General features: G+C 45.9%; 1 protein-coding gene across 1 annotated transcript in view; it reads left to right on the top strand.

Annotated features, from left to right (window-relative positions):
- Positions 1-12,307, top strand: part of ANTXR1 (ANTXR cell adhesion molecule 1) — a 133,450-nt gene that overhangs the window by 101,177 nt on the left and 19,966 nt on the right. Inside the window, exons 15-17 of the mRNA XM_081868473.1 lie at positions 74-169; positions 1,054-1,221; positions 3,244-3,324. Of these exons, the coding sequence (XP_081724599.1) occupies positions 74-169; positions 1,054-1,221; positions 3,244-3,324 (345 nt within the window). The remainder of the gene's footprint in view (positions 1-73; positions 170-1,053; positions 1,222-3,243; positions 3,325-12,307) is intronic.

The following is a 12,307-nucleotide window of genomic DNA, read 5'->3' as shown; positions in this document are numbered from 1 at the left end:
TTTCGTATATTGTAACTTTAAATTATAATCGATGTTGCCATCATCTTCTTTGCTTGTTTTATTTATTTTTCAGGAAGAAGACGACGATGGGCTTCCCAAGAAAAAGTGGCCAACCGTAGATGCCTCCTATTATGGTGGTCGTGGCGTTGGCGGAATTAAGCGGATGGAGGTAGGTGAACACCAAGCCCATAGTTAAATTGTGGAACTCACTGCCACTGGAGGCAGTGATGTCCACCAAAGTGGATAGCTTTGAAAGAGGATTGGGCCAATTCATGGAGGAGGATGGGTTTGGCTATTCTGAGAACAGGATACTGGACTAGATGGGCCATAGGCCTGATCCAGCAGTCTCTCCTTAGGCAAGAGACGTGTGCTCTGGAGGGATTGCTGCTGATGCAAAAATTGATGGGCTCACCCTCTTCTGGATAGGGACTGTAGCTTAGGGTGGAGGAGAGGGGTGTATAACTCTTTCACCTCCATACTGTTTCCCCACCCACATTCCCTTCACCCTGATGCTGACATTTGCCCCCAAACTGCTGTTTGCTGCAAAAATGCTGTTTTGACAGGAAAACAGCACAGAGTGTTGAAGGGTTAAATCCAGATTTGAGACCACAGCACCGAGAGATGGGATGTGTGTGTTTTCACCCTCCGCTGTGGTTCCACAGTCTGGGTTGGGGCCCCACAAAGCTGCTTTTTGTGAGAGACAGACAGCAGACAGTTGTGAGATAACCTGAATTTAAGGTCCCCAAAGCCATGTTTGTCTCGTAACACTAATGCAGGAGTGGGGGGACGGGGGACGGCGAGCCTTGTAAACAGGGGCAAATCAAGGGGGGGAATACTTTCCTCTGTTTCTGAGGCCTCACTGCAGATGGCCTGAAACCCTCTTCCTCTCCAAAATGGACTGAGGGAACCAGACAAGAGAAACAGCTTGAGCCCCAAGCGAATAGCCATGTTTTATCTATGATTGCTGGGCCGCAAGGGGCTCTTACAGTCCGGTGCTTCTGTGATTCTGTGAAGGGGACTAAATGCTCAGAGTTTTTTTGTGGGTGTTTTTAGGTTCGCTGGGGGGAAAGAGGATCCACTGAGGAAGGTGCGAAGCTGGAGAAGGCCAAGAATGCTCGGGTCAAGATGCCGGAGCAGGAATACGAATTCCCAGAGCCCAGGAATCTTGGGAACAACATGCGGAGGTCCTCTTCCCCCCACAAGTGGTACTCTCCAATTAAGGTACCTCTCTTACGTGATATTTTCATTGCAACCCCTGAAACATCCTTTCCCACCTTCTAACTGGTTGTGGGGGGGAGGTGTTGGTGTACAATAAAGTAATAAAAACATCTTAAAATCCTGAACAAACAGCCAATGAATGAAACTGATATACAGTGGCGCCTCGCAAGACGAAATTAATCCGTTCCGCAATTCTCTTCATATAGCGTTTTTTTCGTCTTGCGAAGCAAGCCCATTGACAGCTTAGCGGATTAGCGCTATTAGCGGTTTAGCGGCTTTTAGCGGATCAGCTGATAAGCGGCTTAGCGGCTTAGGAAAAGGGGGGAAAAGGGGGAAAAACCCGCAGGAACTCGCAAGACATTTCGTCTTGCGAAGGAAGCCCATAGGGAAATTAGTTTTGCAAAGCGCCTCCAAAACGGAAAACCCTTTCGTCTAGCGGGTTTTCCGTCTTGCGAGGCGTTCGTCTTGCGGGGCACCACTGTATAGGCCATAAACCATCTCTGCAGAACACACTCTGCCCCCTGCCCCCGTGCTTGGGTGGCCCCTGCTAATACCCCCCTTCTCCCTCTTGTGACCAAATTCAAGCTGCTGCAACTGCTCGTTCCCTGTCCCTACAACCAGCTGAAGGATGGACCTTCAAAAAATCCGGAACATGATTCCCAAGAATTAAGAAGCATTAAGCACCTAATCACTCATTGATTGACATACGTTAAGTCCATTCACACTCATCTGGACAACCCAAACTTATAACAAATGGATCAAAGCAGCCTTCAAATATTCCTCCTCTGTAGAATTGCCAAAAAATTTCTGGCATGCTCAGCAGACTCTGTCCATTAGTGTGCATATGAGGAGATTGCTGAGTAAAATTCCAGCGTAGCTTATTCTGCATCTGCCCTGGTCTGTTCACTCCAGAAATGAGAACTTGCATGCCCTGCTGTGGAAGAAGGTATGTCCACTATTGGAGTGGATCGCCTGCGGCTTTTGAGGGAGAGGGAAGTTCATGGGGGTCCCTGGAAGGAGGAAGCAAGGTGCACAGATGTGCCTGGATTGTCTCCTGGATTCTGTCCTCTTGCAAAACAGATTTGTATGTTGTGTCACCACCCAATTAAAAAGTGCCAGGGTTACAGAAGCAACAAAGCACTCCAGAACCCCAGCCTTTCCTTCCACCATTGATAACTAAGGGCTCTTCCACTCTTCCTTTTGCACCATGGTTTCCAAGAACAGATCTGTGCTTTAAAGCTCTGTGTCCAAGCATTTTTTACTTGTTTGTTTGTTTTCTCCTGGTACTTTCCCTGGGAAAACCCATGTTTTACTGCTAAATTGGAGCAAACAGCAATCCCAACTTAAAACCCAATTGGCCTTTGCTCTAATTCAGTGGTAAGACACAGGTTTTCCCAGAGAAAGTGCTGGGACAGAATAAAAGCCCTCCGACATGGAAGTTTAAAGCCCGGACATGTGCCTAGAAATGCAACACAAAAGGAAGTCTGGATGAGGTGGATTTTATCATTCTGCAAGCATCTGCATTTTGGCCTGAAATCGATAAGCTTGTTGAAGTGTTTCTTCTGTCCATGAAATTACATTGCTGCTTAGACCCTGTTGCAATCCGAGTTGTGCTAAAAGATTCCAAAATTCTGTGCCAAGGAAAGCTGGATTCTGTGGCCTGTATGAATTATGCAAACTGAGCATATCTGCATGATTTCCTTACTTCGCATAATTTGTTCTGCTTCTGCCAGTCATGGAAAAGATCCGCCCTCAACCACTGGAAATCCTCCCACCATTCAGGTCTCTAAGACACAAGCACAACTTTGTGAGTATAATGGCTAGAAACCTGCATTTTCAAAAGAAAAGTGGGGTTTTCATGTGCACATTTTTCTTTTGAAACAGACAGGAACACAGACAGCAAGAGGAAGAAAAAATATGTAGCTATGTCAGAGTGAAATGTAGCTCTGCTTCCTTTGCAGGCTTTTAGAAGATGACAGCCACTCTGCTAAATGGCTGCTTAAGCAATCTTTGTTTCGTTTTCAGGGAAAGCTGGATGCCCTCTGGGTTTTGCTGCGGAAAGGTTACGACCGAGTGTCTGTGATGCGACCACAACCAGGAGACAAGGTATTGTTGCCCTTTTCTAATAACTTGCTCTGAGCAATGCCTGGTGCCCTCCAGATGTTTCATATGACCAACTCCCATCACCCCCCACTGGTTGATCCAGAACATCTGCTGAAGTCTGCTCTGGAGGGCGAGCTTGGGAAGACACGCCTGTGTCCTCATTGCCATTGGTCAGAGCCACACTATCCTGTGGCTTATGCCAAATAGACAGCAGAGGGAGGGGGAAATTCATGGGCAACAAAGAGGGGAAGGTGTAGCACGCAGAGTTCATATTGAAAAGGGAAGGGGCAGGAGGAACTACGGAGGCTCCTTTCCACACGAGGGAAGTTCTAGAATCTCCACCCTTTGTTCACTCACTTATCATAGGCTATCTGCATGACATTATCATCAAATAATACCAGCCCCTGCACTTTCCCTTCCCTTCCATGCAGGGCTCTGTCTCTTGACCTCAGCACACTTCCAGCTGTTGCCATTTAGGAAATGTAATCAGTTTTAATATTTGTACTAAGGTTTTGGGTTTTTTGGCTTTAGCATTTTCAAAAACATATTAGTGCAATTGTGCTCAAACATAGCACAAGCTAAACAACTTATTCTTCAATGAACATGCTACTTAAATGCCCCCACACCAATGCCTCCAAGTGTGGAAGGTTGATGCAGACACAGCAACACGCTAAACCTTCCATTGGAGCGGGTTGGAATAGATTGCCCTTTCATTCCGTTCCAGCTCTACAATTCTATGATTCTAAATGTGGAAAAGGAGCAGAAGTACAATGTCTGATTGCGTGGCGAGTCCCCTCCCCCCAAGTGAAATGAAGACACTGGACACATTATTTAAGGTTAATGGGCATAAAAAGGCCACAACTTTATTGATTACAGGAATTGGAAGGTATTGGCCTTAGGCATTGGCTCCTATCGACTACCCGGCATGGGGACCGGGAAGGGTTATCCACAAGCCGTGGGGGTCCTGTTGAAGTACACCAACTAGGATCCCACGGGTGTCACCGCTCGGGGGGGGTGCCGGAGGCCCTTACCTCCCTAGATTTCGGACAGGGCAACGCCCCCCGGAGTCCTCTACCGGACTACCCTTTTCATTGGGGGAAGGTGATGGCACTTCCTTCCCCCCTTCATTTGCATAACAATTAACCCCTGCCAATGCCTAACCGCCAATACCGAAGAAGTTGTGATGTTTGCTACGAGGTAGGTGAAAAAACCAAAAGGCTGGAAGTGCGCCAAGTTGGAAAAAAATCCTACCAGACCCCTTGCGGCGACCAACCGGAGTCCATAGCAAGGTCAAAGCTAGCTAAGCCTAAAGGGTGGGTGGGATGGGAAAATCAGGCAGCTGGAACGGGACAAAGAGGGCGGTCTCCGGGCGCGCTGGCCTTAAATGGGCTAGGCCACGCCTCCCCGATTGGCGGGCCGGGTCGCAGACACGCCCGGGGATTCCCTCTTCTCGCGGGGGCTAAAACCAGCCCCCGCGTGTGTGGGAGGGGGTGGCCCGCAACCCCCCCTCCTCTCGAGCTCGGAAGTGGCTTTAGCAACTGAAAGCCTGCTCTCTCAGTCTACAGTGGAAATGTGCAACTGCGAATTAGATTCAAAATGTTTCAAGCAGTTTTCTCTTTGTTGAGATCCTGGTTTCCCCAAACTGCAACTTAGAATGTTTGCTAAGGGGCTGGAGAACTTGATGGAGGGGTTGCAAACAGGACCTCTCCAGCTACAGCCAGGGGTTCGTGAGACCAGAAATCTCCCATCGCACAGCAGCTGCATTCTTGGGCGGCGGCTGGCTTGCCTGAGCTTCCCTATGGGAAGCTTCTTGTTTCCTTAAATTCAGTTACACAGAGCTGGTTACAGTCCCTGTGCAGCAGTGATGTAACTTGAAGGGTGATGTCATGGACACAAGCAAAGGTTAAAACAACGCCGTAACCGTAGTAGAAGCAGAACCAAAAGCAGGTGGCATTTCTTAGCCAGCCCATCTTCTAGAAAGTAGAAGAATAGAAGTTGTTCTTATCTCCTGGCCCTGTGGCTGCAGATATAGTTGTCTAAGAGCATTGACAGTGACCTGATAATGATGCTCATTTGTCTGTTGTCCAGCTCTTGCCTCTAGCCAAACGGGTTTTATGGCCTTTTTAAAAGGGGGGGGGGAGCTGCCTCCATTAGCTCTCTGGGGAAAAAAGCTGTCCTTGGACTCCTCCAGTCACCTCCCCCTGCCCACCCCAGTTGTCCCCACCCACCTCCATTCCCTCCACCACACTTCTTACTGTTAGACATATGAGTCTGGTTTTCAGATCTCTCAAAAACCATGAAATCTCATCCCGGTTCATAAAAGGCTTCCTCGCTGGCAGTGGCCGGGATCCAGGATGGAAGGGAAACCCAGTCCACCTCTTGCGGCAGGGTGGAAACATCCACACATCTGCCCCCCAGCTCCCCTGCTGTCTCCCAGAGACCTAGACACAAATATTCCCAAGTCTGCGTTCATCATATTTTCTGAAGGACCCTTCGGAGAATTATAAAGAAAACAACCCCCCCCCAGCTGAGAAACCTTCAAAAGGAAACCTGTGAGAGCTTCAAAAGTGCCACAAAAATGCTCTCCCCCCTTTTGACCAAGTGACGCATTCGCTTTGCAAGCAGTGACATGAAATTTCCATGGATGTAAACATAACATAAAGCAAGCGTCCCTCGGGCAGGAAGGAGGCATTAGGCGGTCTGGAGATCGGTTGCTTGGAAAGCACAGATCATATTTCTCCTTTGGAGAAAAAAATTAATAATAATTCTGCAGTTGCCAATAAATTCCCCTTTAGGAAGAGGCGGAGATAGTGATGTGTCTTTGCTTCGAGAATGCCTGCTTTCCAGCATTTAGACATGACGGCCCCGGTGTCTTCAGAAGGACTGCAAAAATGGCACAGGGAGAGCTGAGTGCCTTTGGGGCCCCTGGCAAAGGTGCAAACACATTCTGGTGTTGAGACATGGAAGGCATGCAAGATTCTTTGTCCGTTCTGTAATCCTCCTGGATTAAGCCAAGAACCATCTAATCCAGGATTCTGTTTCCAACAGTGGCTAGCTAGTCTAGTCTAGAGTAGGCAGAGCCACCATCCTTCTGTTGCTCTGCTCAGTTTTATGCTGCCTCCGACTGCTTTTGCCTAGTAGCAAGGGCACAGTTGTGCACCTCAAATTTGAATTTACATGAAAACAAGAGTGCACCAGAGCAGATGCTGACTTTCTTTTTTAACCAATGCAGATCTTTCCGTTTCGCCTACTCTCAGGTAGACCATTGAAGTGTGCATGCACACGAAAGCTCATACCAATAACTAACCTAGTTGGTCTCAAAGGTGGTACTGGAAGGATTTTGTTTTTATTTATTTATTTTATTTATTTTGTTTCAACATACAATTCAGACAGGGCAGTATCTGATGTGGGGGGAGCCTGACAATGAAGGCCTCACCCTGTGCAGATTGTGAAACCTTTGACTTGTTTTCTTCATTTTCTGATCGTATTTTCATTCCGTGAGCTTCTGACACAAACTCACAAGATGTTTTTCAGGTCATTCTGGCCCAGGCTTTTCCTGTCTGATATAAATAAAGAAATCAACAACTCAGAGGCTTCATTAAGAACATAAGAAGAGCCTGTGGGAAACCCACAAGCAAGACCTGAGCCCCAAAGCCTCCTCTCCTCCATTAATTTATCTAATTGCCCTATTAAAGCCATCTAGGGGGGACCTCTCTGCCTCCTGCAGGAGGGAGTTCCTTTGTTTAACAATGCACTGCATGAAGGAGGACTTCATTTATCTGCCCTGAACCTTCCAACATTCAGCTTTGTTGGATGCCCATAAGTTCTAGTGTTATGGGACGCGGGTGGCACTGTGGTCTAAACCATTGAGCCTCTTGGGCTTGCCAATCAGAAGGTTGGCTGTTTGAATCCCCGCGACGGGGTGAGCTCCCGTTGCTCGGCCCCAGCTCCTATCAACCTAACAGTTCAAAAGCACATCAGTGCAAGTAGATAAATAGGTGGGAAGGTAAACGGTGTTTTCATGCGCTGCTCTGGTTTTGGTGTTCCGGTGTGCCAGAAGCGGCATAGTCATGCTGCCCACATGACCCAGAAAAACTGTCTGCAGACAAATGCCGGCTCCCTTGGCCTGTAAAGCGAGATGAGCGCCGTAACCCCAGAGTCATCTATGACTGGACTTAAGTGTCAGGGGTCCTTTACCTTTTTTTATGGAGAGAAGGAGAAAAGTTATTCTCTATCCACTTTCTTCAGACCATGCATAATTTTATAAACTTCTACCATGTCGCCTCTTACTCATGCTTTCTCCATTTGCTCTGGTAAAGCAGCTGGCTCAGAACATTAGTGCCAGACTGACGTGTGTCTGTCCAGGTCACCGAGACAGACCTCGGATGAGCATCCATTCACGTGCCCATTGGAAATCTCAGCCCCTTGCTTTGCCATTAGCTCTCACAGACTACTTTAAGGTCAGGTCAAACTTCCGTTTCTCTTTTTTTTTCCAAATAATATTTATTCAAATTTTAAAAGGTTACAAAAAGGAACACAATATACAAAAACAAAACATATCAAAGCAAAAAAAATAAAAAAATAAAAAAGCAAAAACAGCTAAAAAGAAAAAAAGATACAATAAAAAAATGACAAAAGAACAAGTTAAACCTTGATATAACTCCTTTTCTTAACTTATCTCCTTGACCTCCTCACATCTCCCCTCTTTGTATTCTAATTCAAATAGATATTTCAGCAAATCCTTCATCTTTATTTTTATGTTTATAACTTATCTTAATATACTGTAATTTTCCATTCTCTCATTCGCCAATTAGCCATCTACTTTTACTTTATTTAATCTTATTTCTCCTTAAAACTTATATATCTGAAATTATTCTCTTAAGATGTTTCCCCTAGGGTCACAAAGATTCTATTCCACGATTTTCCCATCTCTCATTAAAAGAAAAAGAAAAAATTAATATCACAATATATACACTTTAAATTCTCTTTTAACTGAACAAATTGAAGAACCAGAGAAGGAGAAAGTTGCTGTTGTTAAAGTGATGCATGGGGGAGTCGTAACCCTACAGAGGCAAATGGTGGATTACAACTTCAGGCCTTATACGTTTGCAACTAGGGAAAGCCAGTTTTTGGAGATGAGAGCCTGGCTTGGTTTGGAAAATGAAAGATGGAGAGATCACCCTATGTGGGGATCAAATAACTTTTGGGATTTGAATCTGAGTCAGGTGGAGACTGGAGCCTCTGGGGCCTTTGGATTTGGCAGGAGTGTGAAACAAGATTTGGAATATTCTATGGGCCCTACCTTTAACTATGGAAGTCTGGCAGACTTGCAAACTTCCGTTTCTCATCGCCAGAGGCAAAAATTCAAACCATCTCAAAGATGCATTAAACAGCAGATCACATTTGCAAATACAAATACCGAAAATACACAGAACACAAGTCTGGTTTATGGATAACACTAAGATATAGGTTGTTTGCCATGAGTTGCCCTCAGATGAACCAACAAACCGTGGCTTCAACACAAGTAAACAGATACTTGCCTGCATGGCCACAACGGACTTCAGGACTTTATGGTGGGTAGGGAAGTAATAACTGAGGAGAGGAGACAAAAGTGCAAAATGCAAATATCAGGTCCTGTATACCTGAAGGAGCGTCTCCACCCCCATCGTTCAGCCCGGACACTGAGATCCAGCGCCGAGGGCCTTCTGGTGGTTCCCTCATTTCGAGAAGTGAGGTTACAGGGAACCAGGCAGAGGGCCTTCTCGGTAGTGGCGCCCTCCCTGTGGAACGCCCTCCCTTCAGATGTGAAGGAAATAAGCAGCTATCTTATCTTTAAAAGACATCTGAAGGCAGCCCTGTTTAGGGAAGTTTTTAATATTTAATGCTGTATTGTTTTTAACACTCGATTGGAAGCCGCCCAGAGTGGCTGGGGAAACTCAGCCAGACGGGCGGGGTATAAATAATAAATTATTATTATTATTATTATTATTATTATTATTATTATTATTATTATTATTATCTCATCATGTAACACCCACGAGACAGTGAACAGTAAAACACCAGGATAGATTTTGGAGGTGTGAGATTGAAAATGCTTGTGGGAGGATGAAGACATAGAATAGAATCATAGAATCTTGGAGCTGGACATGTAGTCCAACCCCCTGCAAGCACACAAACAAAAACAGTGACCCACAGAGGCATGAATCTCCCAATGTGGGCACAGCCCAAGTCACAAGAAAGTCGGAGATTCTCAGCTGTCCTGGAAGGCCCTCCTTATCCTGACCCTCCTTGATCGCTCCAGTCTCCTGCTTCTACCAGTTCCCAGCTTGTCCCTTCTGCTAACTGACCAGTGTCCCACCACCAGGCTCCAGGCCCTCAGGCAGCCTTTCTCAACCTGTGGGTCCCCAGATGTTGTTGAACTACAACTCCCATCACCCCTGGCTAGCAAGGCCAGAGCTCAGGGATGATGGGAGTTGTAGTCCAACAACATCTGGGGACCCACAGGTTGAGAACCGCTGCCTAAGGTGTCATCCCTGGGGGGGCTCTTGGGAGGCAGGCTCAGCCAGCTGCTCTCCTCACCCAACCGGGACCTGACTTAATTGTTCTTGTTACTTGCCATCCTTGCGTTGCGTGGCAGGTAGATGACCCTCGTGGTCCCTTCCAACTCTATGGTTCTCTACTTGCTTTAACTGATTTGCAAGGCAAAGGCTAAAACCAGTTTTCTAGCTTCATTTTGGGCAGACAAAAGAGGTTGTGAAATTTTCTTTTCGCAGCGTCAAATCAGGAAACGGGCTGAGGTTGCCAACAGGTCCAGCTGCTTCCAATCATTCTGGAGGAGGCCGGGTCACATGGGATTCCTGTGGTCTCCTCGCATTCTAAAGGGACTAGGTTTTGCAATTTTGCCTGCATTAATGAGGTTATTTTTGTGTTCAAGATAATAGACCAAATGGCGGGTGTTCTCTGCCCCCCCCCCTTAATTGAGTCCTGTTTTCACCCCAAAGGTATAACCTGCCCCTAATATAAAAAGCTCATTATCAGGAATGGGAACTTGGGAGGGGGGCACTTTTAATTATGGTGGCGCCCGCTTGTGGCATTTTATAGTTTTGTCTTGCATTTCCATCATAAACATGGTTTTTAAAGGAATTTACTAGCCAACCATAAAAACTTGCCTTAAGGGAAACTTAAAGCTGTCAGAAGATTGCATCCCTCCTTCCCCCTTTATTTAAACAACAACAACAACAGCAACAATTTAATGCAGATGGCACATAAGCGGATGAAAAAATGGTTATTAGTAAAGGAGGTTGTATTATTAATATTAATAGTTCCCATGAACTCATGGTCATCAATAATTCTCCACTATATGGGTCAAATCCAGTGTTTGTTGTTGTTGTTGTTTAGTCATTTAGTCGTGTCTGACTCTTCATGACCCCATGGACCAGAGCACGCCAGGCCCTCCTGTCTTCCACTGCCTCCCGTAGTTCGGTCAAACTCATGTAGGTAGCTTCGAGAACACTGTCCAACCATCTCGTCCTCTGTCGTCCCCTTCTCCTTGTGCCCTCCATCTTTCCCAACATCAGGGTCTTTTCCAGGGAGTCTTCTCTTCTCATGAGGTGGCCAAAGTATTGGAGCCTCAGCTTCAGGATCTGTCCTCCCAGTGAGCACTCAGGCCTGATTTCCTTCAGAATGGATATGTTTGATCTTCTTGCAGTCCATGGGACTCTCAAGAGTCTCCTCCAGCACCATAATTCAAAAGCATCAATTCTTTGGCGATCAGCCTTCTAAATGCAGTGTTAGCCCCTTTCAAAGCTGTATACAGCTATGGAATTCATCCTGCCCCCTGAGCCTTACTCAGCAAGTCTTAAGGTTACAGCGGGCATCACCAAGCATCTCCTCATGAGGACTAACAACATGCTTTTTTCTTTTTCAAAAACTGAGATTCTTTGGAAGTTGCATGCTACACCGAGCGTTGCATTCTGCAGCCTTCCTGCACTGCTGAAGACTTGTGGCACACACCCTGCCTATTCCCAGGCCTTGTATCACTCTGCCTTTGCTCAATTCCTGCAATGCAGGGAGTGGGTTGGACTAGATGACCTTTGGGATGCCCTTTCAACTGTACAGTTCTGTTGTTGAAAGTGGATGCCTGTGTGAAGGGAGTAAAACAGAGCGTGCATAGGAGGTCACTTGGTGTGGGATTGGCTTTATAAAATGAGAATGGAATATTAGGAAATAATTTATTTGCTGACGCGGATTAAGCCACTCTGTTTCAGCACCTGCAAAATCCCCAATTTTTCTTCTAGTTAAAGGAGATATTAAACCCATTTATGTCACACCTGGATGACATTTTTTATTTCAGGCCTCATAAATTTGACTAGCTAATAAAATGACAAATGCACCGAGTTGCTAGTAAGGGTTATTACTGATGCTGTGAAAATATATTGAAATGTTTGTTAGGGTTAAAGCAGAATGGGGGGGGGGGGAGCAGCCCACAGACCCCCCTCCCTGGGAACCTGATTCTGCTGTGTTTGTATAGATAGAGTAACCCTTTTGATTACTCATTCCTGCTTGAGCAGCAAAGAACCACCTGTGTGAGTCAGAGACTTTGGCTTTTAAATTCTTTTTTTGTGCACTTAAATAAAGCTATTATGTGGCTTTTTTTACTATTCCAACTAAAATAATATGTATGTTGGTATATAGACCCTTGGTGAATATAAGGCAGAATGTATAACTCAAAAGGCCGCAGCTCTGCCAAAATATACTGAGCTTACTATGGATAATCACAGTGTATAAATAAATGCATTTAGGATGCAATCCTGTGCATACTTACCTGAGAGTAAGTTCCACTAAATTAACTGAGTTGGGATAGATAGATAGATAGATAGATAGATAGATAGATAGATGAGTTAATTAAAAATGCAAGCTTCTTGTACTGGTGTCTGGGAGGAGGGGGCACTGTGGCCCCCAAAATTTATCACTTGCCCCTTCTGTT

This window comes from Podarcis erhardii (genome assembly GCF_964252035.2).
Source record: "Podarcis erhardii genome assembly, chromosome: 7".
Taxonomy (NCBI): domain Eukaryota; kingdom Metazoa; phylum Chordata; class Lepidosauria; order Squamata; family Lacertidae; genus Podarcis; species Podarcis erhardii.
The sequence above is the reverse complement of the archived record's forward strand: the minus strand, read 5'-3'. Positions and strand labels throughout refer to the sequence as shown.